Source organism: Astatotilapia calliptera, chromosome 7 (genome assembly GCF_964374335.1).
Source record: "Astatotilapia calliptera chromosome 7, fAstCal68.1, whole genome shotgun sequence".
Taxonomy (NCBI): domain Eukaryota; kingdom Metazoa; phylum Chordata; class Actinopteri; order Cichliformes; family Cichlidae; genus Astatotilapia; species Astatotilapia calliptera.
Genome location: NC_137428.1, coordinates 29322014 through 29345145, shown reverse-complemented (window position 1 = coordinate 29345145; position 23132 = coordinate 29322014). Strand labels below are relative to the sequence as shown.

Sequence of the window (23132 nt, the reverse complement as noted above, 5' to 3'; positions counted from 1 at the left end):
TCATGGATTGGCCTCCCCACACCCCCAGATCTCTTATTGTAGCTATATAGGATCATCTTGAAAGAAAGAAAAGGCAGTCAGCATCCAGAGAAGAGCTCTGAATGAAGCTGCCTAAGATATTTCAGGGTGTGTTGAAGAGTAAAAGTGGTCATGCCAAATATAAATTTTCAATATTTGACTTTCATTAGAATTATACAAACTCTGTTTTTGCCTTATATACTTTCCATGTATATTTTCATGAGTCCCATTTTTACTGGTTTGATTCATGACTCTTAAATAAAATTTGAAATGAAAGTACATTTAAAAAATTACCTGTTTCACCAGTTACTTCAGTGCTGACAAAGGTAATCGGAGCGATGGCTGGAGTATGACCACCAGAGTTTCCAGGAGACAACTTGCATAAATAAGCATGCCGTCTTTCATATCACATGGATATTTTTGTTAAAATCAAGCAAATTTGCATTTCTTTCCACAGTTTTTTGCTGTGGTCATTTAGTTTGTATATAAATGTCATTTTTTCTGAGACAGGTTTATAGTTTTTGTGCTACGGTCCATGCAAGTTTGTAAACTGCAGCGGAGTTTCCTCTCCAAGGCACACTGGTGGAAAACGCAGCTGTTATATTAAATTAAATGATATAATTTTCCATGATGGATGTAGACACCTGGTTCACACACATTCTGGTTTATCAAACAGATGTACTGTGGGGCAAGGTAATAAGTGAAAATGCTAAACATAAACACTTAGCACGCTGGGTACAAATTATAGCCCTTGGTGTTTAATGTGTTCTCTGCTTATTGAGCTTTGAGCGAAGAGCAAAGACAATTCTGAACTGCCATTAGTATAAAGTCTAGTATTGTATTCTTTTATCTGTAGTTCATGCACACACACACTAATCCCCACCTTCTAATCTGTGTCTCCGAAGGCTCGTCCTATTTCTTTAAGGGGAAGGAGTACTGGCGAGTGCCAGGCAGCGACATGGAGGTGGAGGCAGGATACCCCCGCCTCATCGCAACGGACTGGCTGTTGTGCACAGAGATGCAGTCGGACTCTCCGGACACACAGCCCAAAAGCACAGAGACGAGAGTCAACGTGCACCGCCACCCAGACCACGCAGAGAACGGATACGAGGTGTGCTCCTGCACCTCTGACACCGCCTCGCCTTTAGGCGTCCGCCCATCCCCGTCCCTCGTTTGGCTGCTGCCGCCTCTCTGGACGCTCTCGCTGGCTCTCCGCTTTGAACTGCTATGATGCTAAAGCATGGGACAGAGGGCCAGTGAACAAACCAACAACTGGAAAATATTCTTCTTATATAATTTAGTATCTTTTTGCTCTAAATTTGCTGTTATTTATTTATCATGACTTTCAAGGGGCACTGCCATCAAGCAGTCATTCTTATGGGCATCACCCAGCTTTCAGTGCTTTACAAGCTGTTTTCATACATGCACAAGAGAAGAAGTGAGGAGATTCATCCGGTGCATTGTCATAATTTTTCTTCATGCAGCAAACAGATACTTCAGGTACTCTGCTTTTGGAAAGGGAGCAGGACACATAAAGCCAACTAACTGTAATCCACTGGTCAGTTACATGTACTATTCTCACATGCACCTAATCAGACATCGCATGGACTTTGTTTTAGTGAGCTGGCTGGGTACAGACTGTTTATTGTCTGATCCATGTAAAATGCTTGTGCTCAGTTCAGGGCCACAGTGCATGTGTGAAAACAGCTTCAGCAAATGATTAACGGCCAAATCTCTGCAAAGGAAAAATTGTAAGTGAATAGAAATGTTTTTTAAGTTTACAGCAGCAAATCATCACATGACAAACATACTAAGTTTATTTTGACTTGAAGGCAAGTGCAAAGGAATACACCCATTATAAAAAGGAGCACTGATCCATTATCAGCCCAAAATTTGTTTTAAATAACCTAAACCATGTTTTCTTTTTATATTCAAACTCAGATTATAACCAGCTATGTACATGGATTGATTTTGCTAACTTTATTGTCCCCAATGGGAAATTGGGGACAATGCAGCAGTCTGTCCATACACAGAGAGACAAAAACAAACATCACACACACAGATTTTAGTACCACAATACATTTTCTATGCCAAAATAATAATGGTGGTGTTGCTCTGACCACCTACAGAACTCACAGTGATTTTCTGGTGTTAAAAATTAGTTCCAGTTTGCAACAAGACCTGTAAATTATTCAGAATAAAAGGAACACTTTCTGAAAAGATACACTACTGTTGAATTTGCAAGTAAGTCATTTTTCTGCGTGTTCACAAGCACTGCTGCTTTCCATTCATCTCTATTTTACTCAAACTGGAGAGATAAAACCAAAACTACCTGCAAGGCAGCATAGCACCAGAGGTAAACATGATTTTTTTTTATTTGTGGAACCGACCTTTTAATAAACCCCACTGCGTGCACACATACGAACATCCTGTGCTCTCGTGTGCTTGCAACGAGCATTAATGTTTGAATGCTCCTACTCCTGCTGTGAGAGGTAGACGGATGCATGGATGAGTAGGTGGACAGACCAGTTTCCATGCCTGAATCATCGGACTAAGTGAGGAACAGCTGCTCATTTTCACCTCTGGGTTATAAGCATTCCTTCCACTCAGTTTAGTTGTATCTACTATTGAAATCAGTTTATAATTCAGTATCTTTTACATTACTTTGATCAGCTCATAGAGTTCAAAGAGTGGTTTTTTTGGTGACTGACAGTTCCCTGTAGCCCCGCTGAATTTATTCTTGCTGTAAAGATATATTTACCTATAGACTGATATATTTGAGTTGAAGGGTTCTGCAGCTGTTGCATCACTAAGTGGACTGTGTATATTTTAAGCTGTGTTTTCTATTGTAAAATATTTTTATAGGAAAATAAAAAACATATCTGTGAATGACTTCTTTTTTTTTCTTGTCACACGAGTGCCCTGTGTTATTTTGAGTGCTTATTTCTGCTACTGTGTGGACCGAGTGTGTAATTATTTTTGTGTTTTTGAAGGAAAGCCCAGGCTTGAAGACAGACGATGGTAACATGACAGCTTGCAGACACCAACTGGGAGCTGCTCCCCCTCTGTCTGATGTTCTTAAATGTGTCTTCTCTTGTAATGGTCAGTGCTGTTCATCAGGAAAACAAATCACACCTCACACTTACGCCAAATGGGTTTATAAAGAGATCTGCTGGCACAGAGGATTACGCAGTATATCCGTGTTTCTTGAGGAAAGAGTATCAGAGGAAGAAAATGTCACAAATCCGAAAATATTTACCACCTCAGATACTTCGAGCGAAGAGATCAAAGTCAACAGGATGTCAAGTCTGTCTAGTCCTGAAAGACTCACACGCATACACGTACATGCATTTCACCAGCATCCTCATCATACAGTACGCAGGCTCAAACATCCACGCCTGTGTTAGGGTTTCCATTTGTATGAATGTTTGTTTGTGTATTCCCCCCAAAGGCTACGGATGCAGTCCAACCCCAAAGAATGCAGACCCGTAACTTTTAGTCTGTTTTGAGGTAAAATGAAGTTTAAAAGTTTAAAAAGTCACTCATTCACTTTTCTGCCAACAACAGCATTTTTCCTTCCCTTCTCTTGACACACTCCAGTGGTATTAATTAACTGGTGTGGCTCACCAGCCACTAGGAGAGCACCTGCACCCACAGGCAAATGCAGCAGGGATGGGTCACTTTGTGTGTGTGTGTGTGTGTGTGTGTGTGTGTGTGTGTGTGTGTGTGTGTGTGTGTGTGTGTGTGTGTCCCATTTGGGCTGATAACAATGAAAGTGGCTATTCAGATGTATTTGATTTAGTATTATTGGAATATGGTTGTTTAAAAAAACCTAGGAGTTATCGTCCACGCAGCGTCTTCTACCGTTGAGATATGGCACTTTCACTGCTTAAGCTTCCAGATGGGCCCGGCAGAACCAATCAATAACCCTGTAACTAAAATATTCAAGACTGGATGAACTGCTTGCAAAGCTGAGACCTGGCAGCGGTCTGATTTACAGGAAGAGCACATACAGTAAAAAGAGAAACATGTGGAGACAGATTGCTGTAGTTGACTGATAAAGTGGTTAGAAAAGGGCAAACTGACACCCAGAAAAAACATCATAATCACCAACAAACACAGGAAAAGACAAAGAGATGTTAAGGTGGGGAGAAAAATTAAAATCCAGAGGGGCAATGGCAGAGATAAGGAAGCGATTTAGCACATAATCTGCATCAGTAGTCGTTCATAGAAGCAGCACAATTCTGTTAATTACTACTTGGGCCTAATTTTTTATTTTCATTTCACAAACAAAGGAGTGATAAACCAGGTGTTCAACTATTTTATCTAAACAATGGACGATTTTTCTAAAAAGTTGAAGGTGAAACCTAAAATGAGTGCGTCTCAGACTTTATGAAAAAAAATGTATGTAGCTACTGCGATATTTGTGTACTCCTGCTTTGAAGACTTGTCTTTAGGATTTTGGCCATTGCAATCTTGCTGTCAGGAGCAAAGGGTACAGCAAATTATGGAGCACCCATGTGATATCACCATTTCAATCACATTGTAGCTAAGCCTCAAACATACCCTGCATTATAATCTGCTGTGTTTTAAAAGGAAGTGTAATTAACAATATGTGTACAGAAGAGGACTTGACACTAGTGATTCATACCACAAACACGTAGGGCAGATGTTGTTTATGTACCAAAGATGGGTCACTTTAACCTGTTGCTAAGTGGTTGCTGGGCAACATGATGTGTTGTAATATATCATCTCATAATTCAGCTTTTGTGGCGTTAGATGAAATGTTACTGTTGTGAAATTAAAACAACAGAATTCTGTGTTGTAGATACATCAATATTAAAAGCAGGTAATTTTAGCCAGTTGCTAGGTGGTTGCTGGGGATCATGATGAGGTCATAATATCTGATATAGATAAGAACCTTCAGGGGCCTAAGATGTACCTGTGTGCCAAGCTTGGTTGCCCAACTCCTGATGCTGGTGGAAGAGTTTGCAGACAAACAAACAGCCAGAAAGAGTTCCAGGAGAAGTCGTGTTGTCATCTCATAGATGAGTCGCCCCCTGCTGGCCACAGAAATTAATACAGATTTAGGGCATATTCACACTGGCTTCATTTTTCAGACGATAGACTGTATGTTTTTGACATGAGGGGCTACATTCAGCGTTTATACAGTTTATGATGCATCTACAATGCTGGCAACAATCCCTCATCAGACAGCAAAATTATGCACGCACAGCTATCGTGACTCTGTAATTTAGAACTGGGAACTATAATAGATGTTGACAACAGAGAGTTTGGGGATTTTAACCATCTTCCTTCTTACTGCTCATATTTCTTGTGTTTTCTTTGCTCCTTTTAGCTTCTTTTTCATGATGCTCCCATAACAAAAAGATCCAAGTACTAATCAACAAGAAACATCCTGTAAAATCACAATTTCTAAATGGCATCCTCAAAACTATAGGTGGTTGTGTTCAAAGAGATGCTGGTTGTTAGATCTATGACAAGATGCCGCAAGGAGAAAAGGGCATTGTGAAGCAAGTTTTTTTGTTTTTTATGAGTTTAATTTGAGTGTGTGAGAGGAGAGTGTGTGAAATCTTATTCACTATAAATTCTCCACCAGGCTCCTACCAGCGGCTTTTGACTAAGCCCACACAGAAATGTGCTTGTGCTTATTTCTGTGTGTGTGTGTGTGTGTGTGTGTGTGTGTGTGTGTGTGTGTGTGTGTGTGTGTGTGTGTGTGTGTGTGTGTGTGTGTGTGTGTGTGTGTGTGTGTGTGTGTGAAGGTTTTTAGCTTTCAGGATAGCCCTCTGTGGACTCAGAGGTGGTGGTCATGGGGAAGAGGAGCAGCAAAATGGACTGGGGCTGTCCATTTTGCATTTCGCCTGTCCTCTCTCTCTCACACACACACACGCACACACACACACACATCAAAGAGCTCAGAGCAGGGCCACTGAATCAGGCACAGGTGCTGAATACACAACACAGACCTCTAAACACCTGACAGGGAACAACATCTGAGTCACTGGAGATGGTACAAGGTAATGGGATGCCTAGGCAGTTGCTTTGGAACCACAATGGAAATCTGCATGGAAGGCATTTGAACTGGTAACAGCCTTTATAAAGGATAAAACCCCTTAGACAGATTCAGCACATACAGTCTGGATTTAAATGACCATGAAAGATTCATGAATTGCAAATCCTAATATCTATCTCTGTCACGCCCTCAGCAAGCTGGACAAAATGATGAGCATTAACTGTGTATTTAAATATCTAAGATACTCTTTTGGTGGCCATGGAGGGTTATCTTTATTGGAAATGACACTAGAAGGTGTTTGCACCTGTTTACACTGACTGTGGCCCCGTAGGTTGAGCTCAGTCAGTCAGTTAGTTTGAAGTCTAAAATGAGGCTACGACCAGATTGGTGCTGGAAATGTGCTAAATGTGCATTGTGTATCTTTGCAGAAGCTATGCTCTTGTCATTATGTGATCTATGAATTACAGCCTTTACTGTAATTGCAACACAATGAGGGAAAATAAATATAAACGTGTGTAATATTGACACTATTATTTCAAATTATTCCTAAACTAAAAGAAAAAGATCACATAAAAAATAAGGATCGCATAATTCTGCTTGTCTGTTTGTTTCCAACATTGCATCTCAGTCAAGTCTCCCTAATTTTATATATATGTGTGTGTGTGTGTGTGTGTGTGTGTGTGTGTGTGTGTGTGTGTGTGTGTGTGTGTGTGTGTATTCATGTTTTAAAGCTGAATAAGCAATACAAATGCTTGTGAGAGAACTTCTATTTTTTCAGCTGTCTAAAAGAAAAGATATAGAAATTAAGTGATACCTGCTGTAGGATTTCCTGAAAATCTTCCACCTATTATTGTATTGTGCTACCCTCTGCTGGTAAAAAAGAAGAGATGTCAAAACAACTTAACCGAGAGAATAGACTAAGATTAGTTCAGGCATGAGCTTATTGCTAATTCACTTCACAAATACAAAACCATTTTCTGACTTGGGTTCCTGTCCACAACATTCCGTAAGTCCAGAGTTACATTCCACATGTCATGATCATATTATAATTTATGGGTGTCAGATTTGTTTTAGGTTGTGAGCCAAATACAGCTCAGCTTCATCCATTACAACTACAGCTAACAACCAGTGCAAAGCTCTTCAAATGTGTCCCTTTCTTTCAGTGTAAAGAAGTCTGACATTTAACCCCTTCTTGTAGGAAAACTAAGTGCAATGTGCTCATTTCTTCACAGAGTCAGCACTGTACATGTCATATGTTACACTTAAAAGAAAAAAGAAAATAAATTGTACAGAGATGGCCTTCTACCGGATGCTGGCAAACATTGCACTGGAAAAAAAACTTTTATTGGGAGCATGGATTCTGAAAAGCTCCTGAAAAAGGAGGACATAGTGGATACTGAGGCCTCACTTCACCTAACATTTACACCACATTAATATCATTGCATGAGTGGTAACACAGTTTCCTAATTTGAAATCACTGGAAGTACAAATACAATTTAGCAACAGTGAAAACACTGCCATCCAAACAAAAGTATGTATTGCCCTACAATATGTGGGTAACTTCAAAGGTCAGTGTTACTGCTAGTTAGGATGGAGAACAGCTTTACTTTGTGCAAATAAAGATTGAAAGCTCTTTTCCTCTTTCTCTTTCTTGTGTTTCAGGCAAAGCAGCCACGTCGTTCTACTCTGACCAATCACAAAGATAAATGAATAGTATAGATAGAGCTACACCAGCACGAATGTGTGTACTTTGGATCACTGTCCTGTTGGATCCAGTTGTGTCCAGCTTTTCAAGTTCCACATTGAAGAATGGAGAGGTAGTCCAACATCTTTATTATTCCATGTTTCCTTTTGAGAGCCTTCCAGCTTTATGATGTCAACAATGGGATTCAAATCCACACCTCCAGGGTGTGTAGACCACTCGTCCAGCCTGACATCGGACCATCCAGTTGTACAAATTTTTAACATGCTGCAGAGACGTTTCTTTACAAAATAAGTTGTCACTGAGGTAGTATTGTGACTTTATGCGAAGGCTCCACTTTTTTAAGCATGTTTTACTGCAAGCATTCACATATTGTGGTTATATCAATTCCACAGCTGTTCAGTCACGTTACTGTCACCCGAGAAACATTACTTTTGTTTTTGTCTGTGTGTGTGTGTGTGTGTGTGTGTGTGTGTGTGTGTGTGTGTGTGTGTGTGTATTTCCTTTGTGTTTTATCCAACTTCTGATATCTTTTATGGGGGGGGGGGGCGCATTAACTGGTGTTATTTTTTGTTTTTTTGTTGTTGTTTTTTACCTCTCATAGCAACTGTAAAAGCAGTAAAGGTATCCTATGACTTCAAGATTTTTGTTTTTGGTTGAATACAAATCTCAGGGATCACAAACATGAAGACTACAGCAATTGCCATGCTGCAAAAATTACCACTGCTATCAAGAACACTGTCAGTAACCGAAAGAACAAAGCTGTTAAAGATAAAGTTGGAACATTTGGTGAAATCAGCAACAACTAAATTTGTCATGTTATCAGTATGAAGCAAAAATTCTGGGAACCAAGTTAAAGTGTGAGCATCATCACATTTTCATTGGAGTTTTTGTTTGCTTGTTTGTTTGTTTGTTTGTTTGTTTGTTTGTTTGTTTGTTTGTTTGTTTGTTTGTTTGTTTGTTTGATTGATTGATTGATTGATTGATTGATTGATTGATTGATTGATTGCATCGGCGGAGCGGGGCGGGTAGCTTACTGGGCTTAAGCCCGGGGTGTTGTTTCAGAAACCCGGGGTCTTTTGGAGTGTAATTTGTTTCATAGTTAGATGCCTGGCTGACAACTGTATAAAACAAAAACTACACACAATATTCGAAGCACATAGCGCACAGTCATAAATCCCCCCTAATTTTGGTATGATCCGAGCTCAGGCACGAGCCACTGAGCACAGCACTTACACATGTGAGGAGGGGGGAGAAGCTGCTGCCTGCGAGTTTGCTGTAGGAGAAGCGGAGCCAGGCAGACAGAGGAGAGCTTAAGTTTGACCAGGTACCAAAGCAAATCATTGGTACTGTACAAATAATGTAAACATGACGGTGTATCGCAAAAGATTGATATCAAACTGATCACTTGACCCATATTACGTTACTTGCTCTTGGAGTGAATCAACAAATGGCGAAATGAAAAGCCTAACAACAACAATGCTGTTTTTTTTTTTAGAGAGTCTTAGCTTACATATGTGTTTATTTCATATTTTCAGTTGTTACCCTCCACGGCTAAACAAAGCACTCAACAATAGACATAAGGAGCTTCTTTCAAAGAAAAAACTCAGGTAGATGTTATTTTATATATTATGCTTTGTATGTTGTTCAGTATATTTCTATGCAAAACAAGAGGAATTTCAACACACAGCAGTATATTCACAGTTGAAACCAGATATTTACATATATCTGGTGGTGGTCAGAGGGCCTGGTGGCGCCAGTGTCCGGCAGCCTGGCCTCTGTCAGTGCGCCCCAGGGCAGCTGTGGCTACATTGTAGCTTGCCATTGCCAGTGTGTGAATGTGTGTGTGAATGGGTGGATGACTGAATGTAGTGTGAAGCGCTTTGGGGTCCTTAGGGACTGAGTAAAGCGCTATACAAATGCAGGCCATTTACCATTTACATACAGTTTAGGGAAAAAACATAAAAACATTTTTTTTACTGTTGAACATCAATGTTGAGTAAACTTTTTTGTTTTAGATAAATAAATATTGAAATATCTTTTGAATTAGTTAAATGTCAGAATAAAGAGAGACAGAGCTGTCTATTTTTATCACTTTCATCAAATTTAGGAGTACATATACACTTAGTTTATTGTTAATTAATAAGAAAAACTCCAAACGATTTCATTCTGAGCTTAAGAAGCTTCTGATAGGTTAGTAGAGTCCATGTGAGTAAATTGGTGGCACAGCTGTGGATGCATATAAGGCAAAACACAGAGCCTGTTTCTTTGACATGGGAAAATCATGAGATATCAATCAAAACACCAGGAAAAGAATTGTGGAGCTCCATAAGTGTGGCTCAATTTTGAATACAATTTGGGTGCAATTTGCAATTAAGAAATACAGATAGTTTCTCTCTTTACTCTTAAATTGAACAAATATGTTTTTTATATTTATCAATCTAAAAAAAATAAACATTTAGTCTGATTTGATGTTTTACAATTAAAAAAGTCTTTTTGTTTTTTTCTGAAGAGTATGTAAATATCTGGTTTCAACTGTTTATTTGATGATGTTGGTGTTTGGCTTGATTTTTAGCACAAAGAGGGAGCGAGAGGAACAGAGAGGGCAAGAGAGGGAGATGGAGGAGAATGAGGACATATATGGTACAAATTATCTATTGAAAAGGAATACTTGAATAATATTGACACTGAAAATGTCATTGATAGGTTTGCAAAACTCAAGCTTCAAAGATACAGTCTCATGTTACCAGGTGCTGTAGCTCAGGTGGCAGAGCAGGTCAGCCACTAATCAGAAGGTCGGTGGTTCGATCCCAGGCTACCTCCTGGCTGCATGCCAAATATCCTCGGGCAAGATACTAACCCCATGTTTGCCTACTGGTGGTGGTCAGAGGGCCCGGTGGCGCCAGTGTCCGGCAGCCTCGCCTCTGTCAGTGTGCCCCAGGGCAGCTGTGGCTACAATGTAGCTTGCCATTGCCAATGGGGTCCTTAGGGACTAGAAAAGCGCTATACAAATGCAGGCCATTTACCACAATAAAGGGGTGTTGTCAGTGTAGTGCAGGTCTATGATGACTTTCAGTGCTACTATCATCTAGTTTTGATTCTGGTTAAGTCCTAAGTAGTCCTGATTTTGAACTGTTGTAGTCCTGTTTTATGCATGTATGTATGTATGTTTTATGTATTTGATAGCTTGCTGCAAGACCTCACATCGAGCACATCTACTGCAGGTGTGGTGCCTGTTATCGGTCCCGGAGTTAGCAACATCCCCCAAGAACCCGAAGGATAGAGTCCTGGCCCCTAGCCCTGCCAGTGTAGCAGAAATGATGACGGATGATGATGGCAGCAGCAGCCGTTCTTCTCTGCGTGAGTAGCTTAATGTTGTTCGTGTGTAATTTACGTTGAGTAGGCTAACCACGTTATTAAATTAATGCATGTAAGGTGAACTAGCAAACATCATCTTAGCTACATGCGGCTGTCCTCTTGTTTGATAGTAAGTACTCTCTTCACCCTGGCCAAAAAGGCTAAAATGACCAAAGAAAAAGTGGAAAACAGCTAAACATGAGAGGTTTTTGGACAAAATTTGTTTTTTTCCATTGTTTAAGCACTGCTTCCAGCCAAGAGTGATGCCATATATGCCCCATAGCTGCAGAAAAGGCTAACATTGTTATCTTTTTTACAAAAAAACAGCCAAACATGAGAGGTTTTTGGACAAAGTTTGTGTTCTCCATTCTTTAAGCACCGGTTTGAGCACCGTTTAAGCACCGGCACCGTTTCAAAAGTACCGGTTTGGCACTGGTATCGTATAAAACCTAAACGATACCCATCCCTAGTTCTACCCTCCCCCAATCCCACATGCATACTACCTTTTAGGGCTAAGCCATGTGTGTATAAAATGTCTGGCTCCGCCTCTGATTGATTGTTTGTTTGTTATTTGAATTGGCCAGAATCTTCTGCCAGAAAGACAGCAACAATCCAAGAGTGTAACTGTATTTGATAAACACTGTTTACAACACTCTACAAGAAAAAGCTGGAATATTTTGAGACAAATGCCGTTTTTATAAGAGAAAAAGAATGGTCTGTGGGGGAACAATAAAAATCATGGTGGTTTGACTGACATATGACAGCTTCAAATTTACATGACAATAACTTAACTGGACATTTTATCGCACTGAAGTGTGTCAGGTGTGTCAGGGTAGAAGTAGTTAACAGTAGTTTTAATGCTTTATTCTGTCTTTTATTGGGTAGGTTCTATAGTATGGTTTTATGCATGTTTTTATATATTTTGCATACCTTTATTTTGGAGCGTTTTTCTTTTTACTTTCTACCCACACTTTAATCGGTGCAATTCGCCACACCTGCTTACTTACACTGTATTAAAGAAAGGAGAAGACACAGAGCATGTGCAGACGTGGCACAGGCATGAAGACTGCAGAGCTTCAGCAGAGCAAACGGGTGGAGAAGCCAGACAGATCTCTGGGAAAGCCTTTCTCAGTGAGACACAACCAGTGAAAAGGGTGATTTCTCTGATGGTTGGTGCTAGAGCACCTCTGTCGCACCTGTGCATGTAATATTTGAGTGGGACTTCTCGCTTGGTTTTAGTTTGAGTTTTTTTGAGTTGATACTCCTTGGCTACCGTGACCATTTTAATTTTTTTTCTGCTCTCAAACTGATGAAAAACGACCTCCCTCTTCCCTCTACTTTTCCCTCATTACGCCTATTTTATTTGTTTGTTTTTTGTTGTCGTTTTTTTGCTTGTTTTTAGTTTTAAACAAAGCAAAGCATCACTTTTAGAAATGTCCTGTTTCCTAAAGCCGTCTCCACTAATTGAACAGCAGCGCCCTCTGCAGTTGGTAGAAAGAAGTGACAAGAAGTGACAAGACATTTTTATGTCATTTTTCAACACATCTAAGAGATTACGTTCTAATCAATCCAGTACTTTTTGTCCAAACAATTTTATCCAAAAAGCTCAAAAATATTCATTCAAAATACATTAAGGGGATAACCCTGATTTTTTTTTTCAATCTTACATTAGACTCATATGACTTTGGGTGCTTTTTCACTCCTTTTCAGTCTAGCTCTTGTACCTGACCATTCAGTGGCATTTTTTGCTGTGGTTTGTTATTCAAATTGGCCAAAGTCTTCTGCCAGAAAGAGTGCAACAATCCAAGAGTTTCCTTAACTGTCTGTGATAAAGCCCCACAGGCGTGTTATAAGCACTGTTTACATTAAACTTCTTTCCAGCAGTAATTAAATTCTGTGCAGTCATGACAGAAATCGTGTGGGTGATAATGTGGTTTCCTAGAAAACAGAGACAAACAATTGACTTTAATTGCAATAACATCAACTTTTGCTGAGATAGTAAACCACTTATCTCAAAATGTACACAAGGGGCTCTGTAGATCACAAAATGGCACGCACAGCACACGTTTCATACAAACAGTTAGAGACCTGGACGGTCTCTTTACATGAGGCTGTCACAGAGTATGGAGTATGAAAATGTATCCATGAAGCATTTGCAACATTTGTGTCTTCACCTGACAAAAGAATTAGCAGTTACTGTAAAGATTCATGAACACACTTAATCACAACTTAATCACAAGACACTGCTTTACGACGGCTTCGCTGTGTAACACCTTCATTAGGGAGGGAAGCTGAGTGTGCCCAGCACACGTCTGCTGACGCACGGCTCTTTGGGTCCGCCTGGTTGTTACGCACAGACCTTCCTAGGGACAGGTCAGAGCAGGGAATAAACAATAATCATTATGAACAGTCACTAAACAGTCAAATGAATGTTAAACATGTATTATATCAACATAAATAAAAATATTTTTTTAAATAATTAGATTCAAAATTAAAGTCTGCAGCTGGCACTTGATTTTTTTGCACTGAAAACTTCTAAGAACAAAGGCAACAAAATTAATATATACAAAATACACAATATTATTCCCTTAAAAGTAAATAGTGCCCAGAGAGTGGGCTGCCTTGGCAGAAATTGGTTCTCTAGTTATTTTAAGTTTCTGGTTGGTCTACTGTTAGTGCTGGTCATTTTGGTTTTTGCATTCTAGACTCTAGCTGTTGGTTATTTGTCCTTTTGTACTTTGCTATTATAGGAAAAATTCCTTATAGTTTATTCCATGACTTTCAATTTTTCTGCCCTCCAGTGGCGTCCACGTCTGTTAAATGTGCTTCTGTAGGTGTGTTGTTGTTTCCTGCTTTATTTTGGTACTCTGTACTATCTCGTGCCTTGTATTAAGTTTAATTCCCCCTTGTCTTGATCGTTTGATTCTTGTCACCTGTCCCTTGTTTTCCCCAGCTGTGGTATTACTTCATAATTACCTCATGTGTCTATTTAAAGCTTCAGTTTGCCTTAGCACTTTGTCTTGTTGTACTGTTGTCAGCTCATGTGTTTCCTTTGCCATCTGTGATGAATGAGTTCATTTTTTTATGTACTTCGCTTTTTGTTCACCTTAACTTTGACTTTGAATTTGCATTTTGGGTCCACATTAGCCATATTCTAATGTACCGTCTGTGCATGGTTATAGCTAAGTGTGCCATGTGTAGTTTATAGTAAGTTATTTGGTGTTCTTTTTTGTTGTGTAGCCTGTAAAGGTAGCCCGGTGCATAGGACTGACTCTTGTTGTAATAATATTATTAATAACAACTTGTATTTGTATAGCGCCTTTGTATAGCGCTCTTCTGTAAAGCGCCCAAGGACGCTTCACAGAAGAGCACACTTATAAATGTAAATGTCTTGCTGTGCGCTTTAGTTTATAGCATGTTTTCTGTGGTCAGAAAGTGCATTATTGCACTGATAGTATGAATGTTCTCACTCTTTTGATTTTACTTAATTTTTTTGATATAATAGAAAATGTCCCCCTCTTAAATTTTGGTCGGTTGTCCCCTATATGCTGGTAAATATACTCTTTATATGGTGATGTGAGCAACTGCAGGATAAAATGAAAGAATATTTGAATAAATAAATCCAGTAATTTTAAAAAAAATGTATTTTGAAAATAATTTTTTTAAATTTATAGAATAGCAGAAAAGATATCCACAAGTAGGCCGGATTGATATTTATACAAATATACTGAGAGCTACTCATTTGTAATTCAAAATATACTCATATTTATTCTTTTTTCTACTTTCAACCACCGATCCGATACCAAGTAATATTCAGGGTGGTATCGACGATACTGATCTGATACCGATACTTTGTACAAAAACTTATTTTATTCATTGTATCTCAAATTATAGCATCATAATGATTACAGGACATCAGATTACTTGTTCTTATCACTTAATAATGCAGAGTTCATCATATAGAAATAAAAAAAACTGAAGTTGTGCTATTTGAACACCTTGCCTGCCTGCAGCACTAAAGGACTCCGTGAGAGACATCTGTCTCGCCCTAGCAGCACCTGTCCCTCTCCTCTTCAGTTCACCTCAACATACACTCATCATATTCTGTGATATGATTTGCTCTGAGGTGTTTGACAAGGTTAGTGATGTTGCCACAACCATACATGCCAACCCTCCCGATTTTTCCAGGAGAATATCAAATTTCAGTGCCCCTCCCGAAAATCTCCCGGAGCCACCATTCTCCCGAAAATCTCCCGAATTTCTCCCGATTTTCCACCCAGACAACAAAATTGAAAAACCATATCTCAGAATTCATAGCGTGGCCCAGCCAATTCCAGTTTCCCACAATGGCAGCAGATACTTAGTTTTAATATGACTCTTATTTCTCTTTCTGGGTCGCAAAAAACATTTAACATATTTTCAGGTGAGAATGTAGCTGTGTAAACTTCAAATATCTGAGACGATCGACACATCGTTTTCAAACCCCCGCGGTCTTTCGCTACTCGGGTTAAACATGATATATAAGTCACTTTGATAACTTAAAAATGTTATTGTTTGGCTTTTTCAGTGTTTTATTTGCTCGTGAGTAAATCGGTTTGGCTGAGATTAAAGTTATTAGATTAAATTAAATTTAACTTTATTAATCCCTCGGGAGGGTTCCTCCGGGGTGATATGAGACAGTACATGAGATATCGGCAGCATTTGCAGGTCATGCATGACATTTATATGACCTTTCATTTGGTGTTTAAGCTTTAATGAAAAGCCGACAACACAAAACTAAGTCAAATTCCAACCAAAGAGATTTCACAGCAAACGCCACTAGCATACCCTTAGCTTCAACATGACTCTTGATTTTCTGGTAGCTTTATGTTAGCATGCTCTCTGCACAGATGCTTGCAGAAACCTGATGTCACACCGCCAGTAAATGCTGGATCTGTAAGTCCTCAGTTCACTGTGTGCCAGCTGTTTTGTGTAAATCTTATTACTAATTATTATATAGTTTTACCAAAATGTCAGATGACGTAATGACTACATATATCTTTGATCAAATTCCAAAAATAAGCAAGCACGGGGCTAATGGGACCGATTGTACCTGTGAGCATGGCCCACATACTCCGGGGTACAAAGACGGGGAATCACTCACCCCGATCTGTCCTGACCATCTGTCTTGCCAGTCTGGTTCGTTTTTTTCCCTTCTTGAATCACACCAGAGACACGGGCTTCAGTTCAAATCCTTGCGTTTCCATTCAGAGACCACATGTTTTATTGCCCTCATTATTTTTGGGTTTTTTCATTTAAACAAAGGATTGATGGGATTTTTTCCCTCTCTTTTTTTGTTTTGCCAATTTCTTGTGATTTATTCATGCCTCCGAGCCGCCGAGTAGCAGGTGGGATGTGTGACTGTCATAAAACCAATGATATTATCTGACTTAGACCCAAAACGTTTGTCGTGTGGTCTGCCCCTTAATTTTCTCGTGTTCTCCCAGCTGTAAATGTGGTCGATGATGACTAATAATATTCAGCAATGGCAAAGGTTTTGCAATTGAATTTCAGAGCGCCCTCAATTGCGTTGTGATGATGACTCATGGGTGAATGTTGGATGCATGTTTCTGCATTGCTGTAGTGTTTTACTGGCTTACCTTACAGATTGTTTCATATTAATAGATTTCTCTAAAATTCGCATCAGAAGATGAGTTATGAAGACATTTCTAAATCATGTGTCCTATCCAACAAGTCCAAAGCCAACAAAACTGAAATGTCTAGCATTTAAAAAGGAACATTTCAGGGTTGCAGGGGGTCACTGTTACTTTAAATAACAATGAAATAATTTAGCTAATGTAGCATTCAAATTGTATTTTCGCTCCAAATATGATGACTACGACTCACCCTAGCAATTTTACAATATCTCTTTAAAGATACACCGTTGCCTCCCCCTGCATTAAGATGTCCAAAATGACCGCTTGTCAAGTCACATCAGTCAAAGTTAATTGATCCTTGTCATCCTCTGGCCTTGTGAACCTCCAAGTTGAAATCAATGGCCATTGTGTTTGAATCATGCCCTCCATTTTAAGCATTACTTGGAATTCAGCTAATATGATTGTGTGACGCATGTCTTGAGGAAGGATGGCAGCTGTGATGTGACGCAAGTAGCATTTTTGTTAATTTTCCATTTAAGAATGGGTCTTGGGTGCTAATAATGGGGTTGTGCTTTTATTCAGCAATTGAACTTTAGTGGGTCTGAGAGTAAAGAAGGTGAGCTAAGGTTTCCTTATGTATTATATAGCTTTTATAGAAATTTGAACCTTGCACTCACCTGTACATAATCCAACAACATGTCACAAAAAAGAGTTTTAGTTTTTTGTAGCTCGAAAATCACAAAGCGTACATGCACTTCGGCACAATATAAATGGGTTAGCAAAGGGAAAGGTAAACAGCAGTAGACGCTGCTGTAGATAAAGGGTAGTAGTTTTAAAGTTTGGTTTGGAAGATGGCTAAAAGCTTCTAATCAGATAACAAACCCTGAAATACCTCACAGGATAGACATCAGTACTTCTGAGAGAGTTTTCTGTGCATGATTAATTATCGTGTAATAAATGTACATTTTATTAAACATATCTGTTTAACTATTTGTTAACACGGATATCTGATCAATCATTTGGCAACAATGGCAAAAACTCAGTGCATTTATGCAGGTAGACATGATCAAGGTGGTCTTTTGAAGTTCAAACTGAGCATCAGAATTGGGAGAAGAAGGGCAATTTAAGTGACTTTTGATGTGGCATAGTGTCAAAAAGCTCAGATCGAACCAATTTCTTAAATTTCTAGATTTCTTTAAAAAATAGAACTTGTGTAAATTTTTGGACAGTGTCTGGAGATAAAAGTAGAATAACCAAACACGGGAATAAAAAAAGGAGTTGGTATAGTTGTCCTTAGCAAGGTTAACTTTTTTCTTCCATATTTCTCCTTCAATTTCTGGCATCAGCTTTCCAACATTTTTGACCACTCCATTTCAAATGACCCAAGCTACAAAATTCTTTCTTGCATATATTGGCTATCTACAAATTTCAAAGAAATAAAAAGAAAAGATTTGAGTAAGAGGCATTCTGGGTGTCCATTGATATTTTCTCCTCGAGTCGTTTCTTGGTGGATTTGCTAGTGCGGTTAGGAACGTTATCCTTTACATTAGATCAGATCTTGCTCAGATTTTGGACAATATGATTTAAACAAGTAAAGAAATCATGTGTGTGTAATATGTGCCCTTCTCTCCCTTCTTCCATTATGCAGACTGTGGTGATTTGCTTGTATGTTTTTCAAGCAGTCCCCTGTATTGTGTACATGCTTGCAGCTCTCTTAAATGTCAGTGAATTTCCCGCTTGGTTTTGCTCTGACTTTGTCACCTTCAGAGCGTTGCGGCTCATTTCTTCTTTTCACATCATCTTAACTTCATTTTTCCAGTGACTGTCTCATAATCAGATTTCGATGCTTGTCCAAGCTCACCAAAATAAAATCTAGTGGTTATCCTTTTCAATATTCCCACCAATAGACATGATGTTTGTCTAGTTTGAATCACATATGTATAATAACAGATCCTGGGCACTAACCCCATTTGGCAGTTATTGGTTCACGGTCATTCTGCGCAAACTGAAAATATAAAGAGATGCAGAATATTTTACATAGTCCCTGAAGGTTTTTGATGTAGACTTATATATGACTGGATATAAAACCTCAGGACTTATTTGGCAGCTGAAATTTAAACATAGCTGTTTCTACCGACAAAGTTCAGAAGGTCGGCTGATAATTTTATAGTATTTATGCTATTTTTCTATTTTTTCCATTGAAATATTCAATGGTACACAGATTTTCAGGCATATTGAGTGGAATAATCTGAAATGGGCATGACTGAAATGCAGACTTTCAGCTTTAATTCAAGGGGTGTAATAAAAGTGCATTGCATGAACTGCATAGGAATCATAGCCATTATTATACACAGTCCCATATAAGAATCGTGTGAAATGATAAGTATGCACCTTATGTTTCTCATGTGATATTTTGCTCATATAGATGAATTTACACAACTAATGTCAAACTCCTGACTCAGGAGAAAAGAGAAAAGATGAGCAACAACCAGTTATTCAATTAAACTTTATTCACAATGCAGCCATGTTGAGGTGTGTGTGTGTGTGTGTGTGGTGGTGTTTGTGTGTGTGTGGGGGGGGGGGGGGGGTGACAGCTGGGAGTAATCAAACATGATGAGAGCAAGGGGAAGCAAAACTGAAAACATCAACATAGGACACAGACTGTCAAAGTAAAGCAGGAAACATAACACAGAGACAGGAACTTGATGGGGGACTAGGCTTTACAAAGGTAAGATGAGTTCAAATTAAACCAATTAACAGTTAAAATCAATACCATGTTAACTTAACAAACTTTGTCAGAATTGATTTAAACCCAGATGTTATGTTATATAATCTGTAAAAGTGCAAAACAAACAAACCCGGGATAGTACATGTTTGCCTATTACAGAATACATGTGAGATATGGCGAAATCAAAACAAGAATGTCAACTAAGAATATGGACAAATGGTGTTCTCACCCACTTTGTCACAGGACCATTATTCCAGCCATACAACTGATCATCGGTTTTCTGCTGATGACTTGTTGCCAGGACAGAGAACATTTCTCCTGCTTACTGTCAAGCTCTTAAGGAAGACTAACTGATTATGCTTGCATTTCTTCATCCTGCTTGATAAGTTAAACACATTTTAATCTGGGAGTTGGTCAATATGTAGCCAACTCCCTTACAAATGCTGTTAAACTGGCTCTGACTTGTTCACAAAGAGGCTGCTACTCTGTATATCATCCTGGCTGATTTGGGGATTTATTACTTTTGTTCGATAGAACCATACAGACGTGACTGCATCAGATTTCTTTTATTTGTAGCTTTGTAGTAAACATATGTTCACTTTAGTTATTGTTTAATGAATCGTCTTAGTATTAAATGAAATGTTAAGTTGACTTACACAATAGACATTACTCTTTGAACTGGTTTTGAATCGGGATCCGTAATGAACGTTTTGGCTCTCACCACCTTCTACTTTTTTGTAAACCCAAGTCCTGGGGGCTCTAACAGAGGACATTGTGTGCTCATATGGTAGAAATATACAGTGGTTTGAAAAAAGGTCTCCTGGAGAAAAGTTTTATGATCAGACGAACAAACATTACCCTATTTGGCCACAATGACACGAGGGGTGTTTGGATAAACCTGAGACTTTCATACCTGAGAACACTTTCAAGCATGGTCATGGTAGCATCGTGCTCTAGAGCTGTTTTGCTGCCCTTAGTACCTGTACATTATGAAAGTGGATGGAGGAATGAAAAAGGACTATCTCCAAATTCTTTAATTTCACTTGAAGTTAACAGCTAGGCACTAGACATTGGTTTTAAAATGGATAAAGCAGGCTAATATTAAGTTTCTGGAATGGCCTTCCTAAAGTCATGACGTATTTACATTTTTGAAAATTTGTGCACTACGCTTACAAGCTGGGTCTGTGCCATGAAACTAAAGAGTTCTGTCTAAAACCTCTGTTCCCTGAAGGAGAGGAACGAGGTACAACACATAAATATGGAATATAACAGCCCCCCATCTGTCCTGGAAACCTCTATTCACGCCTTTAAGGCAAATGACCTTTGATGACGTTTACACAGCCCCGCCTGCACATATACACCCTGTCATCACAGTCATCAATCAGTTTGATAGCTGATGAATAACAATTTGTTTCAAAAAGTGTAACACAGACTCTTTGCCTTTATTTTATATGGACCTATCAAGCTAACTGAGTAGTTACCATCTGTAGTCATCCTGTTTTCTGTTTTCTGTGGAGACCTTGAGAAGGGACATCATGTCTCTGATTAACAAAGCCAGGCTTTCTTTGTATTAGCTGTCTTTGCAAAACGCGGAACCTCTTTAACCCAGCCCCTGTGATTCACACACTGAGCATGCTCACATAACTTGACTCTTCCTCTGCACAAAATGGATTGATTGAGCACCACCTACTCAAATCAGACATTATCATAGGAGCAGTACAAAAATTATTTTAAAAAAATATATACAGTACTTTTGTTGTTCTGCAAATAAAACAGAGTTATTCTGGAGACCCTCGATAATCAGAATCAGAATCAGAATCAGAAAGGGTTTTATTGCCAAATGTTGAGCAGGTTTACAACATTAGGAAATTGCTGCGATAACTCTGTGATTTGATGATCACAAACACAAGGTAAAAAAATAAACTCGACACATTGCCTCAGATTCATTGTTACACTCTCCCACAGCCTAATAAACATGTGGAAACTGCAACAGTTTGTCACTCAACAAAAGTGAAATGAATTGCACTGAATGATGGATGTTCTCTAATCTGTGTTCACAGTAATGACAAAACCTGATAGCAGATTAGGAATAATCATAAAATATTTGTTTAGTTAAGGTAAAAAAAAAAATATATATATATATATATATATATATATATATATATATATATATATATATATATACGTGAAGTACCCTCAGAAGGTCTGCTAGATGATGTTAATGCAGCACTACGGACGATACCTACAACCACGATTACCGACACTAACAAGCTGATCTACAATACGGCAGCAGTGATCAGTGAGATGCTTGGCTACAAGTTGAACAGCGACAAGGGGCAGTACCCTCCATGGAGAAGGAGGCTAGAGGGCAAGATCAAAGTAGCACGGAGGGAGGTTAGCCAACTAACGGAGTTGCAGAAAGGTGCGACAAAGAAGGTGCCTAAGAAATACAGCAAGCTGTCCATACCTGAGGCCTTGGAAACTGCCAAGCAAAGACTCACAGCCTTGGCCAGCCGCTTGAGGAGGTACACCAGAGAGAAAGAAGGCAGGAGAATAAACCAGCTGTTCTCCACAGAACCAGCAAAGGTGTACTCTCAGTGGCAAGGGAACAATAAGAGAACAGCACCACCAAGGCTGGAGACGGAGCAATACTGGAAGAGCATATGGGAGAAGGACACAACCCATAACGGCAATGCTCAGTGGCTAGAGGATCTGAGGGCAGACCACAGCGACCTCCCTGAACAGGGTCCAGTAACCATCACAGTGGCAGATATCCAAGAAAGGGTCTCTAGTATGAAGAGTTGGACAGCACCAGGGCCCGACATGGTTCACGCCTACTGGCTGAAGAAGCTGACTGCACTCCACGAGCGTCTGGCAGCACAAATGAACCAGCTGCTAGTTAACGAAAGACACCCGGAATGGCTAACTGAAGGCCGGACGGTCCTGATCCCCAAGGACCCCAAGAAGGGACCGGTCCCCTCCAACTACCGACCAATAACCTGCCTCAGTACTACATGGAAGCTCCTGTCAGGCATCATATCGGCTAAGATGAACAGGCACATGGGTCAATACATGAGCGGGACACAGAAAGGAATTGGCAAGAATACCAGAGGTGCAAAACACCAGCTACTGGTAGACAGAACAATCAGCCGAGACTGCAAGACCAGACTGACCAACCTGTGCACTGCCTGGATTGATTACAAGAAGGCCTATGACTCAATGCCCCACAGCTGGATACTGGAATGCCTAGAATTGTACAAGATCAATGGGACCCTAAGAGCCTTCATCAGGAACTCAATGGGGATGTGGCGTACAACACTAGAGGCCAACTCCAAGCCCATAGCACAAGTTACCATCAAGTGCGGGATCTACCAAGGAGATGCTCTGTCCCCACTGCTGTTCTGCATAGGCCTGAACCCCCTCAGTGAGATCATTAACAAGACTGGCTACGGATACCGACTACGGAACGGAGCAGTTGTCAGCCACCTCCTGTACATGGATGACATCAAGCTGTATGCCAAGAGTGAACGAGACATCGATTCACTGATCCACACTACCAGGCTATACAGCAATGACATTGGAATGTCGTTCGGACTGGAGAAGTGTAGTCGGATGGTAACAAAGAGAGGGAAGGTAGTCAGAACTGAGGGGATTGAA

General features: G+C 39.6%; 1 protein-coding gene across 1 annotated transcript in view; it reads left to right on the top strand.

The window, feature by feature from the left end:
* The window catches only part of LOC113025907 (matrix metalloproteinase-17-like), a 99781-nt gene extending 96874 nt beyond the window's left edge, over positions 1-2907 (top strand). The window contains exon 10 of the mRNA XM_026174149.2: positions 924-2907. Within this exon, the coding sequence (XP_026029934.1) occupies positions 924-1249 (326 nt within the window). The 3' untranslated portion in view covers positions 1250-2907. The remainder of the gene's footprint in view (positions 1-923) is intronic.
* Positions 2908-23132: the final 20225 nt, after the last annotated feature.